At 34.6% G+C, this 27685-nt stretch overlaps 1 protein-coding gene across 4 annotated transcripts in view; it reads left to right on the forward strand.

The window, feature by feature from the left end:
* Nucleotides 1–27452, forward strand: part of SOX30 (SRY-box transcription factor 30) — a 29264-nt gene extending 1812 nt beyond the window's left edge. The window contains exons 2-6 of one of the 4 annotated variants that reach the window (XM_077895708.1): nucleotides 1182–1421; nucleotides 2679–2858; nucleotides 6084–6131; nucleotides 9279–9771; nucleotides 19384–19773. In XM_077895708.1, coding sequence (XP_077751834.1) covers nucleotides 1182–1421; nucleotides 2679–2858; nucleotides 6084–6131; nucleotides 9279–9771; nucleotides 19384–19438 — 1016 coding nt within the window. In that variant the 3' untranslated portion in view covers nucleotides 19439–19773. Of the gene's footprint in view, nucleotides 1–1181; nucleotides 1422–2678; nucleotides 2859–6083; nucleotides 6132–9278; nucleotides 9772–19383; nucleotides 19774–27027 lie in introns of those variants that run through there. The other 3 variants (XM_077895706.1, XM_077895707.1, XM_077895709.1) reach the window with 3 other exon arrangements.
* Nucleotides 27453–27685: the final 233 nt, after the last annotated feature.

The raw sequence follows: 27685 nt of genomic DNA on the forward strand, positions 1-27685 counted from the left end.
ATACTGAATTTGTGATTCAGGAGGCGATTCGTCTTCTTTAAAAATCAATGGTAAACATTTTTCAAAGAAAACAGTACATGATAAATGTAACGCTTTAGTATTCTAAAAGCTAAGGATTTATGGAAATATAGAAACTTAAAATACTTAGAATAAGCTAGGAAATGTTTTCTAAGAAATGACTAGTTAGCAGTAATGACTACAAATAGGTATTTTTATCTCTACCCATTATTTACGAATATGTAGTTAGAAAATTCTTTAAGATTTAATTCGGACAATTTTATGCTCATGAATGTCATGAAAAATCATTAATCATCAGTTCATATTTTAATTAACATTTATTTTTTTTCTTATTATTTTCCTTACTGATCTCACCCTCTTGGTTTTATAGACTTCATTTTCTAAAGGAGAGAAAGGGAAAGCTTTCCTTATAGTAATTTAGACTTTTGTGCATTTAAAAAGCTTGTATATATCAAGTTAACTAAAGAGAAACAAAATAAGTTTATAGAGAGTTGTTTTTGATGAATTACATAAGAGATATGAATTTAGCCACCTTTTTAAAATTGTAATTTCACCTGATTATGTGACTCTCAAAAAGCCACTTTTATTATTTTTCTTTTGTTTTTTCCTCCCAGGACATAGGATTAGTATCAATGACCCACCCTGGCAAAAGCTTCACCTTCCTAATGAAATAGACTATAGTATTATATTATTAATTTCTTTGCTTGAACAGGCACTACAGGAACATGTAAATGAGTTCCTGTAAACATTTAGGGAAAACGTAGCTAGTGCTAGGATTATAGTCATGAATAAGTCATAGATACTGTCCCTCAGTAATAGAGTATTTTTAATGGGAAAGAAACTAAATGTTAATTATTGGTAGAGGTATTACTAAAGCGCAAAGAAGTAACAAGCCAGCAGTTTACTGTTTCTTAACATTATTACTCCTACAATATCTTCAACAATATTATTCTTTTTGAGGAAAAGAAGAGTCATTCTAAGCCATAGTTTAGAATGCTGAGTTCAGGAGTTATGAGGCATTCTGGAATACTGGCAGTTCTTTGACTATATTTTCTCCAGTTAAAAAATATAGTTGAAGGCGCACTTCACTTTAACATTGTGTGTGTGTGTGTGTATGTGCGTTTGTGGCACATTAATTCAGTCTCTTAATTTTTGTCATGTAGGAATACCAGATACTCCCTTCAGTAAGGACAGAAATGGTCATGTGAAGCGACCCATGAATGCATTTATGGTTTGGGCAAGGATTCACCGGCCAGCACTAGCCAAAGCTAACCCAGCAGCCAACAATGCAGAAATCAGTGTCCAGCTCGGGTTAGAGTGGAACAAACTTAGTGAAGAACAAAAGAAACCCTATTATGATGAAGCACAAAAGATTAAAGAAAAGCACAGAGAGGAGTTTCCTGGTAATCAAATGAATTAAACAAAACCTCTTTCTAATTTTTTCTAAATTTATTTAGGTAAAGATTAGTTTAGGTTGAGACTGAAAGATAAAAATGCATCATTTTTTTTTCTAGTCTGATATGTACAATAAAGAGAATAATGGCTAATATTATAGTAATGATTGAATTGATACGGGGCATACGTTTCCTTAAATAGAACCAAGTAGAGGAATATCTGGTCTCATATTGCCAATTGATAACAAACCAGGGGACATAATTTTACTGTAGCTTTGATTAAATATACTGATATGAATTTAATGAAGGTAAAACTCCAGAGTTCAGGCTACAATTTTGCAAATATACTAGAAAATGAAGAGTTAAAATTATAGCAACAGAAACAAATATGCATCATACACTTAATGAAAATGGAGGGATTGACACCGTGCTCCATTTTAATGTTATATGGTTATCAGGACACAGTTTTGTCTTTTAATTTATAAATTTATCCTCATGATAATGTAGTTTGAAACAATTTCTGATTTACTCCTCAGCCACAAGGATGTTTAGATTAAGCATATGTAAAGGCAAGTGTATGGCCAACACGATCATGCATGATGGGAAAATAATTTTTTTTTCAAAAAAAAATATGAGCAGAAAGGTTTGGGGTGTTATGGAGAACCAGTGATTCTCCTGGTTATTCAGTGGCTGCAAACTGTTAAACTTCACCATCCTGACTTGGAAAGGAAATTGGGTGATTTGTGAACTTGAGACTGCCAAGTTTAGGAGAATGGCTCTTCCTAAGGTAGGCATAAAATTAGTAACTGGTCATTAGTGACCATTCCATGTAAGGTATAGACAATTGAATCTCACTGAAAGTGAGGGAACAGGAGGAGATGAGTAATATATTACAGGGGCATTATTTTATAGGTAAAGGAAAAACTTTGAGATTCAAACTCAAACTCAATGTCTTTAATGTTGATGTTACTGTGGATTCAATATATGTCTTTGGATATAAGACACTTAACCTCACTCTTCCTCTGACTTATGGGTTACAATATTAACCACTAGTTAGGAGCTATATGGATATTAAAATGCACAGAAATTGCATAATAAAGCTGGAAAAGATCTTTAGGCAATAACATGTTTTTTTTAATTTAGAAGTATTTTGGATTTTTTTTATTGTGAAAAGAACTATTTATTTTTTTATTTTTTTAAAGAACTATTTAAATGCTAAATAGGATCTTTATGTTCAAATTAAAAATCACTTATCTTCTTCTACAGGTTGGGTTTATCAACCTCGTCCAGGGAAGCGAAAACGCTTCCCTCTAAGTGTTTCCAATGTATTTTCTGGTACCACACAGAATATCATCTCTACAAATCCTACAACAATATATCCTTATCGCTCACCTACCTACTCTGTGGTAATTCCCAGCCTACAAAACACCATCACTCATCCAGTTGGTGAGTTTGTTTTAGTTGTAGATTATGAATTTTTAAATAGCTGTGTGAAAATTTTACCTTAAGTTGAAATTTTGTTTCTGTTAGCTTAAGAATTATTAAAACAACAATATTAAGGGGAAAAAATCAAGAAGAAAATAAAAACATGAACTCAGAGAAGGAAAAGGTACAGAAGACATGAAAGCATTTGGTTTGCCAGAGTAGCAAAAGTTTCATGTGTAAAATCTCAGACCTTTTAACCAAATCAGGATAAGCCCATAGATTAGGCAGATAAGATAATGCAGGAAATGACTGAGGTAATTCAATAGGAAATAGGAGTATCTTTTTACTATCAGCATAAAAGAATACCTTGCTAATGGGATATAGAGCATCCTGTTCTGGAATTTAGCAATCATGACTGATCTGTTAAGATCATTCATTCTCTCACTGCTCTAGAAAAGCAGTGGAAGTAATCTATTTTCTACCAAATATTTGTTTCTTTAATATTGCCTTTCCCTAAATTTCTGCTCTATTACCAGTTCTTTATAGCATTCCTGTCTGTTCCTTTTAAGAATCTAAAGTTGAGAAACTAGTATCTTAGTAACTTGTAGGGCTGTCCATCATGGGTTTGTTCTTCTAGAACCTATTTTAACCATCTCTTAGAGCTTTGTACATTCAATACTTACTATTACTTGTCCTAAAACTACTGCTCTTTCCAGTTTCCACTGCTTTCCAGTTTATTACCCTTCTGGTAATAAAGCCCCCCTGTGTGCTGAGAGATTTAGATATCTTAAAAATCGACTTCTTAGAATATTACACATTTTCAATTTTTTTCTATGTATCATTATAGCAATTGACAGCAACAAAGCCACAGTCAAGATATCTAGTATCAAGAGATAGATGCAGAAAGCTCATTCTATTGTCCCATTCTCCCCCAGCATAGTCAGGAACTTCCACACTTCAATATTTGGTAGTATTTGCTTTAATCTTGTATTTCAAATTAAGTGTTAACTTTGTTTTGTCTCCTATGTTATTTATGATTTCTGCTTTCATAACTTATATTTCTTCTCTTTATTCCTTTTTCTAAGACCTCTTTTCTTTCTGCTTCTGCCTATGGTTAAATGCTATATGAGATCATTTGTATCTACTTCTAATATTTTCTCAGTTCTGACTGAGTTTCTTAGTGAATGTCACCTAAGATCTAGTTATATTAATTTTGTCAATTTGGACTAGAACACTCTGTGAACTTGCAATTATACCATAGTAATGTATATATTCTTAACCTATCTGCAATGAAAATGAGTTGGGGTTCAGAAATCTTAGTCTTCTTTAGTTGGAAGGAGTTTATTGAATCTTTCTGCTCTTCTTTCCATTGCCTTTTATATTGTAGTGACTAGTCCACTGATTCCACTGGGTTTCTTCCTTCTGTAAGAGTCATGTAGCATTGGCTTTGAGGTCCCTCAGATGTGACTCCTTCAATTTTCCTTTCGACTGCCTAATTTTTATTTGCACCTACACAGTTGAGCTTCTAGTTTTACACATTTGGACAATACTTTCATCTTTAAAAGATGTCTTTCAAAAAAATAAAAAATAAAAGATGTCTTTCCTTTTTGATGGATTCTCTTTGATTTGGTCAGTTAACTAATAACAACTTTCTGATTTTTGAGGCGCTCTATTTTCTTTCTAGGCTTTTAGCATCATAATATAAAATAACTTTCATTTTTTTAATGAACTCTTAATTTAAAAAAAAAAAAAGAACTCTTAATTTTATTTATCCCTATTAGCATTTTTTCCCCTAGCCAACATCTATATTTCCAAAAATCTAATAACCCCAGGATGGACTTTTTTGTCTTTTCTGGTTAAGATCTTAAATTTAAGTATACTGTGATCACTGCTGCCTAATATTTCATGTACAGAATTCATGCACTTTCTAGTAGTCTTTATCCATTATTTGGTCCTCAAACTTATTTCATTTTACTGTGTATTCTAAGAAACTTATTTGTTCTAATAAGCAGTTATTTGTTATGTATTGTATCATCCTAGCACATTTTTATCTCATTGAGTCAATCTATTTGAAATCTAGCAATGCAGTTTGGTTTTTTCCCTTGTTTTGGTGAATATTTCCATCTCAGATGTTTTCTGTCTACAGTATATTCCACTGTCATATTTGCATGCCTGTCTACCTACTCCCCACTACCTAATGTTTATTTAGCACCAAATATAGGTCAAACTCTGTGCTTGAGACAGAATACAAAGGTATCTTTAGTCTCTTGTCAAAGAGCTTATAAAGTAGTTGTAGAAAGGATAGATACCAATACAACTAATTTTACTATTTCTTTGATAGAATCTGTAGTACCTTATCTGTTATTATTTCTATGACCAATGCATTATGTTCACTCTGTCTTTCACATTCCCAAACTCCTCTCCTCTTTCTCGTTTCCAAATGATTACAGCATTGTAGTCTAGAATTTTTTTAGGTGTATTCCTTTTATCAAATGTCTTTGATGCTGGTTATGCCACATTTTCATTTTATATTGAATATAAAATTTGTTTATTTTAAAGTTTAAACTGACTTTAAACTTCAGTTTCTAAAGTTCTAAAGTTTTCTAGAACTCTGGTGGAAGCCATACTTATTTTAGCCTAACTTTTATTTATTTTATTTTATTTTTTAAGATTTTGTATTTATTCATGAGAGACACAGAGAGAGAAAGAGGCACAGACACAGGCAGACAGAGAAGCAGGCTCCATGCAGGGAGCCCGACGCGGAACTCATCCAGGGTCTCCAGGATCAGGGCCTGGGCCAAAGGCGGCGCCAAACCACTGAGCCACCCGGGCTGCCTTTAGCCTAACTTTTAAATGTCACTTTTATATGAATAGGAGTTTTCTGGAAAATTATTTTGTTCTTTACATTTTATTTCTGAAGCCTGAAATTGGTTTGCTTTATTATACTGTCACTCAGTTGACATCCTTCACTCTCCAGAATTCACATTTTCTCTAAATTTTTAGTTTAAAAAGTTTACTACTATTTCAAATGTTTGGTAGTAGACATATCATGCCTTTTCACATTACCTACCTTTTCTTGTTTAATTCAAACAAACCAAAAAACCTCCATTATTCTGATACTGTTATAATCCAAAAAAAAGCTGATTTTCTCTTGGCCTTAAGATCCATTCCAGCAAGGTATCATGTCCATGAGAAATGAATCTGGCTCAAAAATTCCTTGATAAGTGATATAGCTCTTTATTGTAGGTTTCCTTGAGGAAGCAGGAAAGGAAGAAGCACATGGTTCAACATATAGTAAGTCATCTTGAGGCTCTTCATTACAATTGTCTCTCTCCAATATCCCACCTCTTTTTTTTTTTAATCAGTTGCCTGATTGTCCCAATTCTCCATTCCCCATCTCTGTCTCTAATGTCTTGCCTGTTACTCTATTTCTCTCTCCTCTCCTTCTCTCTCTGCCTCCTTTTCTCTTTGTTCAGCCACATGCTAGTCCTTCGCTACTTACTACCTCCATGTAGCTTTTTCTTGTAGAGAAATTTGGTCTGTTCTCAGTTTCTACCATTCTTCACTCCTTCACTGTTTATCCCAGTCACACAACAAAAGCCTAGGTGCACCCTCTGTCCAGTCAGCACAGGCAGTGGAAAAACCCCTTGGGAGAGGTAGCAGGAGATTATTGAAAATTAGTGACTTTTTTTGTTACTGTTGTACTATACTATAGATCTAGAATTCTGCTCTTTATCTTATGTAATGATTAGATAATGCTTTAACAAACACCTAAACATAATCATTTAAACAGAATTGTGGTTTATTTTTATCCATTTAAACTCTAAATAGGTATTTCTAGTAAGTATATGGCTGTCTTTGAAGGAACGACTCATGGACACAGACTTCTACTCTGTGGCACTGCCATCATTAATATGTAGCATCCAAGGCCACTGGATTAGTGTGCAGGAGGGGAAAGAGCATGGAAGATAATGCATGAAAGTTTTTCATGGGCCAGTCTCAGAAGTTGTACAATCTCTTCTACCTTCCATTGGGTAGCTCTTGGCCACATGGCAACTGCAGGGGAGGCTGGGAAAGATAATTTAGCTATGTGCTAGAAGAAGAGAAAACAGCTGACTGGCTAGTCTTCCGTATCTTATCTGAAGTTTGATACATTAGAGTTCTGCCCTTCCCACAAGACTTCTCTATTCACTGACAATTTATGAAGATGACTAGATGTTGCAGACTTTAACTGCCTGCTTAGCAACCAGAATTCAACATTTAGGATATCTTCATTATACTTCTATATAACTCTCTATGTATATATTTTATTTTTAATCTCAGACCAAAACAGTGCCTGACATATGTTAGTTACTTGGTGAATATTGAATTAAAGGAATGCATGATTTATCATCTCATCCCTCGTACTGCTTTTTTATAGAAATATCTTTGGTTAAAAAGAACATTTCATGTCAGCTACAAGATGAATCTCTTCCTTCTTCAGTAACTGAAATAATATCATTTGGTCTGTGTAGCTTCTTTCCTTTGCCTAGGAAGATCATACTTCTTTATTGAGGACTAAGAAACCTGTGTGAGAGGTAGATTTTAGGAGGAGATGTCTTGAGTGCAGTGATAATTCAATTATAAGTCAGCCTGGCTTCCTAGTTGTTTAGAGAAGGGAGTTCTCCTCACACCAGATCAGTGGTAGAAGTGCTATATCAGTTATAGATTATTTGTTATGGTTTTTTTTCCCATCTAGTCATAGCTTTCTTAACTATTATTAGCCAAATTCTACGCCAAATACTGGGACGCAGACATGAATGAAAGTGTTCCTGCTCTTAAGTTTTCAGTTTTGTGATTGTGGTAGGGATGGCAGACAAGCAAATAACAAAGATTTATACGATTTCGTGATAAGTTATAGATTTATGTGTTCTAAGGGAACATGGAAGAGGGAAATTACTTTATGTTTCATTGATCAGGAAAGTCCTAAGGCTGTACTTCACAGATGGGAGGGCACATAACTCTATAAACTAAGAATCAGGGTAGCTTCATTTAAACCCTATCCCTGTATTGTCTGTACTTCACTGGATCAGGGACCATCTCTGAAACAGAGAGATATATCCCTTAATTCCCTACCTGCAGGTTTAAGAGGAATATTACATTCCTTATCTGGAGAGAAAGAAGGAAGGAAAGGCCTTTGCTGGGCGAGGCTAAGAGAAAATGCACATTCCTCAGCCTCTCAAGAGACATTTCTAATCATAGAATCTGTTATTGAACTGCATCTTCTATATTAACAGAGATCTAGCTGCATTGGAATAAACCAGATCATGACTGTATTGCTATGGCTTCTCTCTCTATTTCTTTGGAAAAGTTTAGTTAACTTTAGGCTAACTGTGTTATTTGGATAACTCAGTAACTCAATTAGTAGTCATCTCTTGTTCAAGAACGTGATTGTTTCACCTACTTTTAAAAATTCTGCCATATTGGTTATGCCTTGCTGCAATAATACTCCTTTCATATCTGTCACAAATTGTTAACCTGTGGCAAATCCTGTTCTGTAATCACACTGACAGTGACTGCAATAAAGCAAAAATAATTTTACTGATTATTTTTTCAATCAAAAAATTAAATGTCATTTATAATTTAGTTTAAAATAGAGAAGTATATGAAATAGTAGAAAAATGACCCATATACCACCCTGAAACATCAATATTTAAAGTAAAGTTAATATATTTAGACAGTAGAAAATTCAAACAGTACCGATAGATACATAATGAAAGTGTAGCTTTTCTTTTTGCCCCATTGCCCTGTCCCTTCTCTCAGATGAGTGTTCCTTCACTGTCAGTAGTTTCATACAATTTTTTAAAGAAACATTCATATATACACATTAGCATTTGTATGTATTTATCTTTTACTCACTCAATTTATTTTTTTTAATTTTATTTATTTATTCATGAGAGAGACACACAGAGAGAGGCAGAGACACAGGCAGGGGGAGAAGCAGGCTCCATGCAGGGAGCCCGATGCGGGACTCGATCCCGGGTCTCCAGGACCACGCCCTGGGCTGAAGGCAGCACTAAACCGCTGAGCCATCTGGGGTGCCCTCAATCACTCAATTTTATTCATTTGTTTATCCATTCAAAAATATTTGTTGAGGGCCTGTTCTGTGCCATACAGAATTTTGAGCCCTAGGGATACAGCAGGGAGTAAAACAGAACAGGTCTTTCCTCTCTTGTCACTTAGAACTAGATGGTAAAGAGAGAGGAAAAAATGTAAAATAGGTGAACAAAGTGACTGATTTGTTCAAATACTATAAAGGAAATAGAGTGGTTTGATGTAGTAAAGTTATTAAGTAAGGTGGTTAGTGAAGGCTTCTGGTTGTACAGTTTATTAAATTCTGAAAAAAGAAAAACATGGATCAAATCAATTAATGCCAGACCTATGCTATTTTTATTTCTAAAGGTGATGCCCCACCTGCCATCCAGCTGCCCACACCTGCAGTCCAGCGCCCAAGCCCCATCTCACTTTTCCAGCCCAGCGTCTCCAGTACTGCCCAGGTGGCCGTCCAGGCTCCAAATCTGCCCCTCCGCCCAGCACTCCCACCCCAGCACTTTGCTGGGCCTTCCCAAACAGACACTCATCGGCTGCATTCTGGAGCCAGTTGCTCTGTGAAGAGACCCACGCCTGTCTCTCTGGAGAACACCAACAGGATTCCAACTAGTGCAAGTACTGCCCATGCCAGATTTGCAACCTCAACCATCCAACCTCCTAAGGAGTATCCCAGCGTTTCCACTTGTCCCAGAAGTGCACCAATCCCCCAGGCTCCTCCTATTCCACACTCACACGTATACCAGGCTCCTCCCCTTGGCCATCCAGCCACGTTGTTTGGGACACCGCCGCGATTCTCTTTTCATCACCCTTACTTCCTACCTGGACCGCACTATTTCCCATCAAGGTAAATGAACATTTTTTTTTTCACCTAAAGATACAAACAGCTAATGAATGTTTACCTCGAAGGCACCCCTTTTTTACTTAAAAGGTACTTCCTCAATTCTGATTGGAATCTGGTTTAGATTAGAGGCTGAATAGAGGCCAAGCAGTTAACATAAATACATGAAGAAGGCTAGGTGAAGACTAGGACAGCCAATGAGAGTTCATGCCCTATCTAATAGGGTAGCTGTGACTCAGCTGTAGCTGATTGTTGCCATAAGTAATACAGTCTCCAATGTTATCAGATCAATTTTTCAGAAAAGTCAGTATTAAGAGTCCTTAAGATTAGTCACCCCTCTTTATCTTACTGTATAGAGTCGTGCTTCTCAGGCTTTTATATGTATATCAATCACATGTGATCCTGTTAAAATGCAGATTCTGAATCAGTAGGTCTGGGGTAGAGTAGTGTCCTATACCAGAGTATAGTAGGCCTGATATTCTACTTTTCTAACAGGCTCCCAAGTGATGCCAGTTCTGTTGGTTTGTAGACCACACTTTGAATAGAAAGGATACAGTAGAGTGCTTGGTCTGAGAGGTTAAATGACTTGTTCAAAGTTACACAGTGGTCTTTTTAACCAAAAAAAAATTATCATGTAAATTATCGGTAAAATAATTGATTTTTATAAGGAAGCACCTAGGGAAAACAAATTTGTAACTTTTTATTTTGGAGTGATAGAATTTAGCTTCCTTGCAAACATTCTAATAGAGTATAACTTCTCTTTTTCAATTGATGTTAAATGTATAAAAAGAGACAGTTTCTATCGAAATTGGAGTGTTATATGTCTATTACCAATCTTCTACTGTTACATATTTAGTACAGTAAAATTATTTCCCACTTAGGCATACCAATAGCTCAAAGAACTTTTCAGGTAGATATTATGTTACTTCAATTCATAGTAGGATCACTTCTTTCAAGTCCTTATTCCAGTTTGCCACAACCATCCCCCATTTTGTAGCTTAGTGATGGTCAAGGGGATGGTGGCCCATGTTCTGGTCTGACTTTTTTGCTGTTAGAGGAGGCAATGCACACCTTTTTTTCTCAAAGCATTATGATTGTAAATTTTTACCTATTTGGTTGCTTCCTGAAGAATTGGTTCAAGGGCTTACCTTTGTTTCACTCACCTCAAAACATTCTCAGGTTTGAGTGGTCTTTCAAGTGGTGTTTGTGGAAAATTTTCAAAGACATATACTACTCACGGCTTTCTGGGGTAAGGGACAACAGATGGGGCAAGTATCAGGCCGACTGAAAGGCCAAGAAGAGACTGGGAAAGAAGGTACATGGGGAAATAAGGGCTTTGAAAAGTTCCCATGTACACTGGGATATCCAGAATGGCACATACATGTCCAGGGCTAGACACATATTAAACAAACACCTGATAAGATGGTAAGCTTTCACCTCTGACTGATTTTAGAGTCTGTGTAAGTAGGAAAAGAGGTCTGAGAAAAAATTGTAAATGGCCTGGCTAAGTGCTGAAGGAGTGCCCCAATTTGGACCAGTCTGCAAAGACTGAGGGGAAGGTGTTTTTTGCTCTGACTTGTTTTGTTTGGCTCTACAAAACAAAATATTTAAGGAAAGCTCTGCCAAGTCACTAGGTTAATGGAACAGAGACTTAAATAATCACAAAAGGCAAAGAATGAAGTCTTTACAAAAATAGCTTAGAAAAGTCACCAATGAAAAACACAAGTACAACTCAAAAGAAGCAACAACATCATACCCTGGGGAAGGACAGAAATCTGATTGTTATAAATACTACATGATAATATTCAAAATGTCCAGTTTTCAACAAAAAAACTACTAGGCATGCAAAGAAACAAGGCATGGTATTTCCAAGAAAAAAACTAAAGAAACTACCCCTGAGGAAGCTCAGATATTGGATTTACTAGACAAAGACTTTAAAACAACTGTCTTGAGCTAAAGGGAGCTAAAGAAAACTGACAGAGACTAAATTAAACCAGAACAGAGTATCACCAAATAGAGAAGAACATCAATAAAGATATAGAGATTATAAAAGGTAACCAAATAGAAATCCTGTTACTTAAAACTATAGTAACTGAAATAAAAAATCACTATGGAGATTCAGCAGCAGATTTGAGCAGGCAGAGGAATTAGTGAATCTGAAGATAGGTCAATTGAAATCATCTACTCTGAGAGGCAGAAGGAAAAAACAGTGAAGAAAAGTGAATAGAACCTTAGGTGGTGGTGTCCCACCATCCGGTATATGAATATAATCACCATGGGATTTCCAGGATAAGAGGAGAGAAAGGAAAAGGCAGAAAGAATATTTAAAGAAATAGTGGCCAAAAATGATCCAAATTTGAAGGAAGATATGAAACCAAGAAGTTCAATGAATAAAGATAAATTCAAAGAGATCCACAGAGATACATTATAATCAAACTGTTAAATACCAAAGATAAAAAAAAAGAATCTTGAGTGCAGCAAGAGGAAAGTGACTTATCTTGTACGGTAGATTCTCAATAAGGCTAATAGCCAGTTTCTCATCAGAAACCATGAAGGACGAAGACGGTGGGATACATAGTGCTGAAAGAAAAAAAAAACATCAACAAGGAATTCTATAACTGACAAAGCATCCTTCAAAAATAAAGGAGAAATTAAACCCTTCTCAGGTAACAAAAGTTGTGAAAGTTCGTAACTAGTAGACATGTCTTACAAGAAATGCTAAAGGGACTACTTCAGACTGAAATAAAAAAAGACACTAGACAATAACTCAAAGCCAAACAAAGAAATAACGCTGGTAAAGGTTACTACATAGGTACATATAAAACCCAATATTAGGGCAGCCTGGGTGGCTCAGAGGTTTAGAGCCGCCTTCGGCCCAGGGTGTGATCCTGGACACCTGGGATCGAATCCCACGTCAGGCTTCCTGCACGGAGCCTGTTTCTCTCTCTGTGTCTCTCATGAATGAATAAATAAATAAAATATTAAAAAAAAAACAATATTATTATATTTTTAGTGAGTAACTTTTCTTTTTTCCCCTGTATTATTTAAAAGGCAAATGCATAAAACAATTACTATAAATCTATGTCAATGGATACAAAATGTATAAATATGTAATTTTATACATATAAAAGGGTGGTGTTTTATACAGAATTTTCATATGCCTATGAAGGTAAATATCAATTTAAATTAGATTGTTATAATTTTAGGATTTTAATTGTAATCCCCGAGGTAACCTAACCATTTAAGAAAATAACTAAAAATATACAAAAAGGAAATGAGGAAACAAAATGGTACATAGAAAAATCCATTAATGGAATGCTACTCAGCCATCAAAAAAAAAAAAAAAAAAAAGAAAGAAAAGAAAAGAAAAGAAATATTGCCATTTGCAATGACATGTATGGAATTAGCTAGAGGGTATAATGCTAAGCAAAATAAGTCAATCAAAGAAAGACAATTATATGATCTCACTCACGTGGAATTTAAGAAACAGAAAGAAAAATCATAGGGGAAGAAAGGAAAAAATAAAACAAAATGAAATCAGAGAGGAGACAAACCATAAGACATTTTTACTTATAGGAAACAAACTGAGGTCACCGGATGGGAGAGAAAGGGCGAATGGGGTAACTGGGTGATGGACATTAAGGAGCACATGTGATATAATGAGCACTGGGTATAAGACTGGTGAATCACTGACCTCTACCTCTGAAACTAATAATACATCATATGTTAATTGAATTCAAATTAAAAAAAGGAAAATCCTTTAAACTTAAAAGCTCTTAATGGAGAAACTGAGGAACAGCAAAAGAATGACATATAGAAAGCAAATAGCACTCGAAATCTCACAGAGGAAGACCTAGACATGGCCAACACGCACATGAGAAAATGCTCCGCATCACTTGCCGTCAGGGAAATAAAAATCAAAACCACAATGAGATACCACCTCACACCAGTGAGAATGGGGAAAATTAACAAGACAGGAAACCACAAATGTTGGAGAGGATGCGGAGAAAAGGGAACCCTCTTACACTGTTGGTGGGAATGTGAACTGGTGCAGCCACTCTGGAAAACTGTGTGGAGGTTCCTCAAAGAGTTAAAAATAGATCTGCTGTATGACCCAGCAATTGCACTGTTGGGGATTTACCCCAAAGATACAGATGCAATGAAATGCCGGGACACCTGCACCCCGATTTCTATAGCAGCAATGTCCACAATAGCCAAACTGTGGAAGGAGCCTCGGTGTCCATCGAAAGATGAGTGGATAAAGAAGATGTGGTTTATGTATACAATGGAATATTACTGAGCCATTAGAAACGACAAATATCCACCATTTGCTTTGACGTGATTGGAACTCTAGGGTATTATGCTGAGTGAAATGAGTCAGTCGGAGAAGGACAAACATTATATGTTCTCATTCATTTGGGGAATACAAATAATAGTGAAAGGGAATAGAAGGGAAGGGAGAAGAAATGAGTAGGAAATATCAGAAAGGGAGACAGAACATAAAGACTCCTAACTCTGGGAAACGAACTAGGGGTGGTGGAAGGGGAGGTGGGTGGGGGGTGGGGGTGAATGGGTGACGGGCACTGACGGGGGCACTTGATGGGATGAGTGTTATTCTGTATGTTGGCAAATTGAACACCAATAAAAAATAAATTTATTATTAAAAAATAAAAATAAAAAAATAAAAGTCAATGGTGAAAAAAAAAGAAAGCAAATAGCAAAACGGCAGAATAAGTTTTTTCTTATCAGTAATCAGTTTAAATGTAAGTGGATTAAGCTCTCTAAAGGCAGAAATTGGCAGAATGGATTCAAAATAGAATCAAAATATATCCTATCTGCAAAAGACTCACTTTAGACCCAAAGACACAAATAGATTGAAAGAGGAAAAAATAAAAGAAGATATTCCATGCAAATCATAACCAAAGAGAGCTGGATATCTATAATATATTAGACAAAATAGACTTTATGTCAAAAATTGTTACAGTAGAAAAAGGATATTATATTTTGATAAAAGAGTTAATACATTAAGATACAGTGGTTATAATCATATACATATGCAACAAAGGACCCCAAAATATATGAAGCCAAAATTAGTAAAATTAAAGAGAGAAATAAATTTACAATAATAGTTGAAGACTTAAATATTTTTTGATATATGACTGATTTATAACATTATATTATGTACAATGTATATACAATGTAATATACAATGTATATTATGTAAAATGTGTACAATACACATTTTTTTTTGCTTGTAATGAGAACTTTTAAGATTTTTTTCTCTAATCAATTTTCACATATACAACATGGTACTATTAACTATAGTCACAATGCTATACATTATGTCACCAGGACTTATAACTGGAAGTTTGTAATTTTTGACCACCTTCACTGATTTTTGCCCATTTCCCACTCCTGCCCCCTCTGGCAACCACTAACCTGTTCTCTATCAGTTCTTTTTTTTTTTTTTTAACATTCCACATATAAGTGAGATTATATCATATTTGTTTTTCTGTGACTTATTTCACTTAGCATAATGTCCTTAAGGTCCATCCATAGTGTTACAGGTTCTTCCTTTTTCTACAGCTGAATAATATTCCATTGTATGTATGGAATTTCTGCTGCAGTGAATATGGGGTTACAGTTATCTTTTCAAGTTTGTGGTTTCATTTCCTTCAAGTAAATATCCAGAAGTGGAACCGTTAGATCATATGGCAGTTTTTGAGGAATGTTCATATTATTTTTCATAGTGGCTATACGAATTTGCTTTCCCATCAACAGTACGGTACACAAGGATTCCCCTTTCTCCACATCCTCACTAAGACTTGTTATTTCTTGTCTCTTTGATAAAACCATTTTAACAGGTGTGAGGTGGTGTCTCATTGTGGTTTTTATGTGCATTTCCTTGATAATTAGTGATGTTGAGCACCATATCATGTACCTGTTAGCCATCTGTATGTCATCTTTGGAAAAATGTCTGTTCAGATCATGTGCCCATTTTTTAATTGGATTATTGTTGTTGCTATAGACTTCTTGTATTATAGTATTCTTTATATATTTTGGATATTAACGCCTTATCAAATATATGAGTTGCAAATATTTTCTTCCATTTGGTAGATTACTGTTTCATTTTGTTGCTGGTTTCCTTCGCTGTGCAGAAGCTTTTTATTTTGATGTGGTCCCACATCAAAATTTATTTTTGCTTTTTTTGCCTTTGCTTTTGGTGTCAAGCCCAAAAAATCATCAGCAAGACCAGTGTCAAGGAATTTACTGTCCATGTTTTCTTCTAAGAATTTTATGATTTGGGGTCTTACGTTCAAGTCTTTAATTTTTAATTTTGGGTTGATTTTTATATATGGTGTAAGATAGGGGTTTCCTTATTTCCACGGGGCTGTTCAGTTTTCTTAACACTATTTATTGAAGAGACTATCCTTTTAAATTGACCATATATATGTGAGTTTATTTCTAGTCTCTCTATTCTTTTCCATTGATCTATGTTTCTGCTTTTATGCAATATCATATTGTTTTATTATAGCTTTGTAATATAGTTTGAAATCAGGGAGTGTAATGCCCCTAGCTTTGTTCTTTCTCAAGATTGCTTTGACTATTTGGGGTCTTTTGTGATTCCATACAAATTTTAGGATTGTTTGTTCTATTTCTGTGAAAAATGCCATTGGAATTTTGAGGGGGGTTGCATTGAATCTGTAGATTGCTTTGGGTAGTTTTAACAATATTTTAACAATATTTCTTTTGATCCATGAGCTCAGAATATCTTTCAATTTATTTGTTTTTTTCTTCAATTTCTTTTATCAATATCTTGTATTTTTCAGTGTACACGTCTTTTATCTTTCTGGTTAAATTTATTTTTATGTTTCTTATTTTTTGAAGTTGTAAATGGGATTGTTTTCTTTTTTTTTAAGATTTTATTTATTTATTCATGAGAGACACACAGAGAGAGACAGAGACACAGGCAGAGGGAGGAGCAGGCTCCACACAGGGAGCCCGACATGGGACTCAATCCCGGGTCTCCAGGATCACGCCCTGGATTGAATGAAGGCGGTGCTAAACCGCTGAGCCATCGGGGCTGCCCGGGATTGTTTTCTTAATTCCTTTTTATAATAGTTTATTGTTGATGTATAGAAATACAAATGATTTTTGTATATTGATTTTGTATCCTGGAACTTACTGAGTTTGTCGATTAGTTCTAACATTTTTCATTGGAATCTTTAGGGTTTTGTATGTATAATATCATGTCACTGCAAATAGATACAGTTTTACTTCTTCTTTTCCAGTTTGTATCCCTTTTATTTCTTTTTCTTGCCTGATAGCACTGACTTGGAGTTCTGATACTATGTTGAATAAAAGTGGCAAATGTGAGCATTCCTAATTTATTCTTTTTTTCTTTTAAAGATCTTATTTATTTATTTAGAGAGCATGAGAAGGGGGAGGAGCAGAGAGAGAGGGAGAGAAAGAATCTTAAGCAGACTTGTCCTCAGCACGGAGCCCAACGACGTGGGGCTCAATCCCATGACCCTGAGATCATGACTTGAACAGAAATCAAGAGTTGAATGCTTAACTGACTGAGCCACTTATGTGCCTCTTATTCTTGATCTTAGATAAAAAGCTTTCAGCTTTTCACTACTAAGTATGATTTAACTGTGGTTACTTTATGGATAGATCAATGCTCCAAAATGAATGAAGATGATAAGGAAATAGACTGTACAACACTGTAAACCAGCTAGACCTAACATGCATATGTAATGCTTCACCCAGTAACAATATAGATTCTTCATAATTGCATGCAGTTGCACATAGGATAGACCATATGTTAGTTCACAAAGCAGGTCTCAATTTATTTTTAAATATTTAAATCTTACAAAGCTTCTTCTCCAACCATGATGGAATGAAACTGATAGTAACAGAAAGAAAACTGGAAAATTTAAAAATATATGGAAATTAAACAACACACTCTTAAACAATCAGTGGGTCAAATAAGACATCACAAAGGAAATTAGAAAATACTTTGAGATGAATGAAAATGAAAACACAGCATACCAAAACATAGTGAAAGCAGTACTGATAGAGAAATTTTAGCCTCAATGACCTATGTTCAGAAAGAAAGATCTCAAATGGACAACATGACTTTAGACCTTAAGGACTTAGAAAAAGAAGAGCAAACAAAACCTAAAGCTTGCAGAAGGAAAGAAATAAGAATAGAGATAAATAATAGGAAAGCAAAAGCGAGTTTAATGAAATAAAAGAAAATCAACAAGTTAGCTTTTTTAAAAGATCAATAGAATTGATGAAACTTTAGCTACTTTGAAAAAAAGAGAATATGTAAATTATTAAAATGATATGTGAAATTGTGTACATTGCTGCCAACTTTACAGAAATAAAAATTACTATAGGAGAATACAGTGAATAACTGCATACAAACCAGTTAGATAGCCAAGATAAAATGAACAATACATGAATTACCAAAACTGACTCAAGATGAAATAGCAAATCTGAACAGACCTATATTAAGAGATTGAATAATTAATCAAAAACCTCACAGCAAAGAAAAGCCCTAGGCTAGTTTCATTGATGAATTCTACCAAACATTTAGAGAGGAATACTCAAACCAATTCTCAAACTTTTCCAAAAAGTATGAGGGAACATTTCCAAGATCAGCATTACTCTGCTCCCAAAGTCAGACAAAGGTATCACAAGAAAGAATATTACAGACCAATATATCTTATGAAAATAATTGCAAAATATGCTTAATAAAATACTAGCAAACTGAATCCAGCAGCATATTAAAAGGATTATATACCAAGTGAGATTTACCTGAGGAATGTACGTGTGATTCAACATCTGAAAATCAATCAATGTAATACACCTTGTAAGTAGAATGAAGGAACAGAACCACCTAATCATCTCAATTGATGCAGAAAAGGTATTTGATAAAATCCAACACGTTTTTGTTATAAAAAGCAATTCCTGATTTCAAAACTTAATAGTCAAACTAGGAACCTCCTCAACATGATAAAGGGCATTTTTTTTTTTTTAAATCAAAACCCATGGTCAATATCATCTTCACTGATGAAGAACCAAAAGGTTTCTCCCTGAGATTGGGAACCAGAAAAGGATGTCTCCTTTCACAATTGCTATTCAACATTTTTTTTAGAAGTTCTAGCTAGAGAAATTAAGCAGGAAAAAGAAGACATCTAAAATAAAATAAATAAAATTATCTCTATTTGCACATGATCCTAAATATGGAAAATCCTATATATAGGAAATCCTAAGGAATCCACAAAAGTTTTCAGATCTAATGAGAAGTTGCAGGGTATAAGATCAATATACAAAAATCACTTGAATTTTCTAGCAATGAACAATCCAAAAAGGAGATTAGGAAAACAATTCTATTTAAAGTAGCATCAAAAAGAGCAAAATACCTAGGAATGAATCTAACCAAGGAGGTACAAGACTTGTAAACTGAAAGCTACAAAACATTACTGAAAGAAATTAAGGATCTAAATAGAGATCTAAATATTGTTAAGAAGACAGTACTTCCCAAAGTGATTTACAGAATCAATATAATCCCTCTCAAAATCCTAATGTTTTTTTTTTTCACAGAAATGGAAAAGCTGACCCTAAAAGTTTATATGGAATTGTAAGTGACCCAGAATAGTTTTAAAAACAATCGAGAAAGGAGAATAAAGTTGGAGGACTCACAATTTCCGACTTCAAACTTACTACAAAGCTACTAGATCAAACAATGTGGTATCCAGAGAATGAAAAGACAAGTCACAGACTAAGAGAAAATATTTGCAAAAGATACATCTGATTAGGGACTTTATACAAAATGTTGAAAATACTGAATTTTTAAAACTCAACCATAAGAAAACAACCTATTAAAAATGGACAAAACACATGAAGACACCTCACCAAAGAACATATAGAGATGGCATCTAAAGAGTGCCTCGGTGCCTCAGTGGTTGAGTGTCTGCCCTTGGCTCAGGTTGTGATCCTGGGGTCTTGGGATCAAGTCCTACATCAGGCTCCTCACAGGGAGCCTACTTCTCCCTCTGCCTATGTCCCTACCTCTCTCTGTCTCTCTCTCTGTCTCTCATGAATAAATAAATAAAATCTTAAAAAAGAGAGAGAGATGGGGTTTAAGCACATGAAAAGATGCATCACATTATATATCTTTAGGGAATTACAGATTTAAATGCAGTACCACTACAAACCTATCAGAATTGCCAAAATTCAAAATACAGACACCAGCAAATACTGGTGAGGTTGTAAAGCAAAGGAAATTCTAATTCATTGCTAGCAGGAATGCGTAATGGTACAGTCACTTTGGAAGACAGGCAATTCCTTACAAGACTAAAATAACTCTTACCATATAATCCAGCAGTCACACTGCTTGTTATTTACCAGGAAAAAAAAAGAAAGAAAAGAAAACTTGTGTTTACACAAAAACCTGCACATAGATACTTAGAGCAGTTTTATTCATGGTTGCCAAAACAGAAGAAATCAAGATGTCCTTCAGTAGGTGAATAGATAAACTGTGGTACATATAAACAGTGGAATATTATTCAGTGTTAAAAAGAAATGAACTATCAAGCCATGAAAAGACATGAGGGAAACTTAAATGCATACTACTAAATGAGAGAAGCAATGAATAGCATTATATTTTTACCTTATTTACCATCTTGTTACAGACGTTTTTATATGCAAAGCAGAATATCATATTGAATCTCCATGTACCCATCACTCAACAATTATCAACAGTTTGGCTTTCTTGGTTCATTTATTTCTTCTACTTTTTTTGGGGAAGAGTTTTAAGTATTTTAAAGTGAATCACAGATGTCATATAATTTCATCTGCAGATACATCCGTATGTAAATATACTAGTTAGGGACTTGAAAAAATGACCTACCATTTTCATACCTGAAAAATTAATAATTCCTTATTATCATCCAACAACTGGCTTGTTGAATTTTCCTCTGCCGTCTCAGCACTCTTTTCACAATGGGTTTGTATAAAAGAGGATCCAAGCAAGATATAAACATCAGATGTGATTATGTTTCTTAAGCCTCTTTCATGCTAAAATAGTACTCCAACCTCTTTTATTGTTTTTTAATGCCATGTGTTCATTAAACAAACACATTATCCTAATCTTGAATTTTGCTTATTACATCCTTGGATATTTATATATTTCCCTATTATCCCCCCTCCTTTTCCCTGTAAAATGATAGTTAAATCTTAAAACTTGATTAGATTCAGGTTCAATTTTTTTTTCTTTAACTCTCCCCTTTCTCTCTCTCTCTCTCTCTCTCACTCTCTCTCTCTCGGCAATGAAATCTCATGAATAGTGCTATGTAATTTGTATTCTATCACATCAAGAGGTATACAAAGTCTGTTTTTCTTTAATAGTGATGTTAAGAATGACCTGTAGGGTCAGGTATTATCACCGTAAGTAGTACTTCTCAATTCTCGGCTGTACAGTAGGATCACTTGAAGAGTTCAGACCAAATAAATTAGAATCTTTGTGGGTATAGGACCTGGGAAGCAGTATTCTTTATTTTTTCAAATTTTTTTATTATTGAAATTAAATTCAAAAATTTCTCCGGTGATTTAAATGGTTAGCTAGGGTTGAGAAATATCTGTGTAATGATTTTAGTAGCTGAGGATTGTTGCCTAGAACCATGAGATTGCAAAATAGTGATTTTCTTATTCAGTATTCCTTCATTCATTAACTAGAATGCTTTTTTGAAGAAAAACCCTCATCAGTTCATTACTATGAAATACAGGAAGGGCAGGAAAATTTCTTGATTTTTTTCCCCATATCACTGAATCTTGTTTTGTTTTAGGAATACCATCATGAACAGGTAGACTTTTATATATTTGGTATGTTTTGATACATTGCCACTCAAATTATCCTTTTATTTGTATAGTTGGCTACAGGTTGGGGACTGTGTCCTTAATCTTTAATAGGTTTTTTGTTATCTGTACAATATGTCCTAGGCTTTATCTTGTCCAGACCTGGAATTAGCCATTTTATCCAAGAAATCCAAGTTCCTTTTACTGAGATCACAATTTGAGCAATAGGGATGCTTATTGCTGCTGAGTTAACAAAGTATCTAGGGCTTTTCAGTGGAAAGTATGAGAGAATATGCATTTTTTGAATGAGAAAAATAATTCATGAGTATATATTGATATTTCCAAAATAAATGTAATGTTGTAATTTCAAATGAAGTTCTTTGATTTTATGTGCTAGTATCTTCTCCCCTTAAAATTTTGTTGTCTAATGATAACAACATATTTGCTTTATCCTATTAAACATGATTTTTTGATGCATATGTGTGTGTGTATATACATAGAATAGCTTCAAGACAATTATATCAATAGTTTCAAAGTAGCAATATCACAAACAATAAAATTACAGGATGCAGTTTAAGATTTGTTTGTAATTCTTTTCTCTTTAGGGTATGTCTTACCAGGAAGGTACAATATTATCTTTTTTTTTTAATTTATTTTTTATTGGTGTTCAATTTACTAACATACAGAATAACCCCCAGTGCCCGTCACCCATTCACTCCCACCCCCCGCCCTCCTCCCCTTCTACCACCCCTAGTTCGTTTCCCAGAGTTAGCAGTCTTTACGTTCTGTCTCCCTTTCTGATATTTCCCACACATTTCTTCTCCCTTCCCTTCTATTCCCTTTCACTATTATTTGTATTCCCCAAATGAATGAGAACATATAATGTTTGTCCTTCTCCGACTGACTTACTTCACTCAGCATAATACCCTCCAGAATATTATCTTGAAATAATGTTTCTCTGTGTATTTAAGGCAACTACAAACTTGATATAACTTGGGTTCATTTGTTTTCATTTGCTTTTAATTTTTATAGATTACTTTTTAAAATATTACATTTGTTTTAAAATTATGTAAAGTAATTATATAGTTTCAAAGTCAAAATTACAATACAAAGTATGTTCTGAGAAGTCTAGCTTCTTTGCCGGTCTCTTCTCTTCCATCTTGCCTCCTACTTCAACTAGATTTTGTTCTATCTTTGCATTCTTTCTCTTTGAAAATAAGTGTAAAACATATACATATGAGTGTGTTTATGATTATATTATCACATGTAACTTCTTGTAAGACTAAATAATAATAGCGTCTGCATTTGGCTCAGGGAGTGATCCCAGAATCCCAGAATCGAGTCCCACATCAGGCTCCCTGCGGGGGGCCTGCTTCTCCCTCTGCCTATGTCTCTGCCTCTCTCCGTCTGTCTCCCATGAATAAATAAATAAAATCTTAAAGAAATAAAAGCGTTTCTAGTTTCTAAAGTACTCATAGAGATTTTTTCTCAAGTTCCTTGTGACAGATCTTTTAAGTTGGCAGAACAAGTGATATTATCTGTTTTATTTTTTTTTCTATTTTTTTAAAGATTTTATTTATTTATTCATGAGAGACACAGAGAGAGAGAGAGAAAGAGAGAGGCAGAGACACAGGCAGAGGGAGAAGCAGGCTCCACATAGGAAGTCTGATGTGGGACTTGATCCCGGGACTACAGGATCATGCCCTGGGCCGAAGGCAGCCCTAAACCGCTGAGCCACCAGGGCTGCCCTATCTCTGTTTTATATAAGGAGCCCAAGGCTCAGAAAAATTTGGGTTTATTTAAAGTTACCAGGTTTTTAAGTGGCATAGCTAGAACTACTTCCCAGGTAGTGTGGCATGGTAGTTAGGAGAATAAGTTCTAGAATTAGCTTGCCTGATTCTGTTTCACTACTTGCTAATTATGACTTTGAGCAAGTTACTCAATCTTTTTAAGGTTCTGTTTCCTCCTCTGTAAAGTGGAGATATATCTGTCTCATACAATTGTTCTAAAGAATAGTTAAGATAACACATAAAGGCCATAGCTGATGCCTAGAAAACATAGTAAATTCTTATTATATGTTGGCTAAATTGATGCCTTTCCCACTATATCACAGTGCTTCTAAAGTTATTCATTTTCATCCATGCAACCTTCTAGGAATACTCATATCTTAATTGATCTGTTTTCTAGATATAACATGTTTTTACCATACCAGTGTAGCCATGTAGTGTTTGCAATTTGCATTATAGACTTTAGCACGTCTAGTATATACCTGGATTCTAGATCTTTTTCTTAATTAAATTCTCCACCAAGCCTTGCATAATATCTTGCCTACATTGATTGAGTCCTGAAAAATGGTGGGTGAATTGTTTCTAGCTAAATTGTGTAGGCTTTGTGGAAGAGGTATCTGTGTAATTCAGTGGATAGAGGGACCTGAAGGTAGAAGAGCTACAGGAGCAAAGTCATACTAGCTGAAAGTATGATACGTTCAGGATGTTTCTATTATGTTAAAAATGCCTGAATGAAGATGTGACAATAGGAAAGGAAACCTGAAACATTTTGGAACCTTAGCCTTATTATTGTGATATTTAATGTGGGCAAGTCCCCTGGCTCTTAGAGATATGGGAATGGGATACCAAACTAGTCAAAATGCCCCATATTTTCAAAGAGTTTGAAATAATAGTCTAGGATGTCTATGGTACTTATGCTTTTAAAGGGAAGAAAACAAAGTTGAACTTTAAAAAAAAAAATGTAGGAGCGTGATGTGAAACCCCCAACTTATGCGTTTTGCTGTGTGGTTGCTATGTTTATGTTATCTGTCACTAGATGGAGTCCATGAGCCCAGGGAACTCCTGTTTGGACTTTTGTATACCCCTTACTATGATTCCCATTCTATGCCTTTGAAAAGGAGAATACTCAAAAAAAAAAAAAAAAAAAAAAAATTGACAGATGGGTTTGAATGGCAGATTTTTAGATTTACCTTAAAAAAAAGCAGTTTGTAAAACAACGAAATAATCTTTTCAGTTGTTCACATTGCAAAAATTTTATTTGAAAAAGATCTTTAAAAACATAGTTTAATATCCATTTCAAATCTTACTGATAGGAAGAATGTTTTTAATTGAACTTATTATTGAGGGTCAATTAGAGCGTTGAGTTGTTATCCTCTGTTCTGGTGCCACAGCCCCCCCTCCAGGAGCTGTTTTGTTTTGTTTTGTTTTGAGTATAGTTGACACAGTATGTTATCTTAGTTTCAGATGTATGACATAGTGATTTGATAAGTTTGTACATTATACTATGTGTACTTATACTATGTACAAATTATATACATCATAAATATAGCTACCATCTATCCTCATACATTACTATTACAATGTCATTGACTATACTCCTTATGTGGAGCCTTTTGTTCCTGTGATTTATTTACTTTATAACTGGAAGACTGTATCTCCCACTCCCCTTCACTCATTTTGCCTGATTTCTGACTCCTGTCTCTTCTGAGAACCATCAGTTCTCTGTACTTATAGTTCTGATTCTGTTTTTTGTTTTTTAATTTTTTTAGATTCTACTTACAAGTGAAATCATGTAGTATTTGTCTTTCTCAGTCTGGCTTATTTCACTTAGCCCAATACCCTTTAGGTCTATTTATATTGTCGCAAATGGCAAGAGCTCATCCTTTTTTATGGCTGCAGAATATTCCAGTGTGTGTATAAAATACATCTTTTTTATTCATTCACCTATTGATGGACACTTAGGTTGTTTACATTTCTTGGCTATTATAGATAATACTGCAATTAACATAGAGGTACATATATCTTTTTGAATTAATGTCTTTATTGCAAATTTATGCATTGCAAATTTGCAAATGCAAATTTATTTGCATAAATACCCCTAAGTGGAATTATTGGATCACATGGTATTTCTACTTTTAACTTTTTGAGGAACATCCATGATGTTTTCCATAGTGGCTGTACCAATTTACATTCCCACCAGCAGTATATGAGGTTCCTTTCTCTCCACATCCTTGCCCACACTTGTTATTTTTTTTTTTTGTCTTGTTGACTTTAGCCATTCTTACAGGTATAAGATGATATCTCATGGTTTTGACTTGCATTTCCCTGATGATGAGTGATGTTGAGCATCTTTTCATGTGACTGTTGTCCCTCTGTATATCTTCTTTGGAAATATGTCTATTCAGATCCTCTGCCCATTTTTAAACCAGATTTTTTGTTTTTTTGGTGTTGAATTGTTTAAGTTCTTTTTATATTTTGGATACTAATCTTTTATTGGATGCACCATTTACAAATATCTTCTTCTATTCAGTAGGTTATCTTTTAGTTTTTGTTGATTATTTCCTTTGTTGTGCAGAAGCTTTTTATTTTGATACAGTGTCAATCATTTATTTTTGCTTTTGTTTCCCTTGTCTTAGGAGACACATCTAGAAAAATGTGGTTATGACTGATAATAGAAAAATTACTGTCTGTGTTCTTTTCTAGGATTTTTTATGGTTTCAGGTCTCAAATTTAGGTCTATAATCGATTTTGAGTTTATTTTTATGTATGGTGTTCAAAGGTGGCCCAGTTTCATTCTCTTTACATGTAGCTGTTCAATTTTCCTAGCACCATTTATTGAAGATAGCCTTTTCCCTATTGTATATTGTATATTGCCTCTTTTGTCAAAAGTAAATTGACCATATAATTATGCATTTATCTCTGAGCTCTCTATTCTCTTCTATTGATCCGTTTTTATTTTTGTGCCAATGCCATACTGTTTTGATTCCTGTAGCTTTGTAATATATCTTGAAATATGGAATTGTGTTACCTCCAGCTTTTTTTCTTCTTCTCAAGATTGTGTTAGCTACTCAGGATCTTTCATGGTTCCACACAAATTTTAGGATTACTTATTATAGTTTTGTGACGAATGCAGTTGATGAGTAACTATTAATTCAAACCCAATTATATATCCCCCCATAAATTTTGTTTCAAATACTAATAAGAACAATTGTTGCACTGCTTTTACTAAGCTTCATTTTTACCACAGTATAACACATGCCTGCATTTCAAATCCTTACATAGTGTCATGAGAGAATAGCCCAGATTAGCAATTTTTCTATATCAAGGTTGTCAAAGGTTAGAAGTCCGAGGCTGATTATAGATAATAGCTCTGCTGAATCACGAGCTCACTTTGCCTTTTTTTAAAAAAAAATTATTTATTTTATGTTGGGACTTGGTAGTGGTAAAAGAGCAGATGAATACATGAAGTGGTTTCAGAAAGTTATCTTGAGGGATTTCCAGGCCCTAAAGAGGTTGCAGTTAAACTTGCTCAATTAGTCTGTATGCAAGGCAGCATGGGGGGCCAAGGTATGATCTAATTCTAATTTTTGTCTTTCTGCTACAGCACGTGCCCTTATAGTCGGCCTCCCTTTGGCTATGGAAATTTTCCAAGTTCAATGCCAGAATGCCTTGGTTATTATGAAGACAGATACCAAAAACATGAGGCTATGTTTTCAGCTTTAAATAGAGACTATCCTTTTAGAGACTACCCAGATGAACGTACACACAGTGAAGATTCTCGGAGTTGTGAAAGCATGGATGGGACCTCTTACTATAATAGTCATAGTCACAGTGGGGAAGAATACTTAAATCCCATGCCTCAGCTGGACATTGGAGCCTTGGAGAATGTCTTCACAGCCCCAACATCAACTTCCTCTAGCATCCAGCAAGTCAATGTCACTGACAGTGATGAAGAGGAAGAAGAAAAAGTGCTCAGAAATTTATAACTTTAAAACAAATATGCACAGAAAATAAACATTTCTTAAAATATATTCTGGGTCAGTTGGTGTGAGAAATAAAAAGCCTAGAATGCTTTTGCTGAGAGTTTTCAGCCATGATTTGAGGAGTCAAATCAAACGTAACTTATGCCTTCATAAAGTTTTGATGCGTGAAACAGGAGTCCTGATGTCTCATCGTAGGAATATTTAAGAAATGAAGTACTTTATTTTTGTGGCTGAAACTTGTATCAACATATATTATCATTACTTTATCTTGGAATGTGG

The sequence above is a fragment of the Canis aureus genome, chromosome 4 (assembly GCF_053574225.1).
Source record: "Canis aureus isolate CA01 chromosome 4, VMU_Caureus_v.1.0, whole genome shotgun sequence".
NCBI lineage: Eukaryota > Metazoa > Chordata > Mammalia > Carnivora > Canidae > Canis > Canis aureus.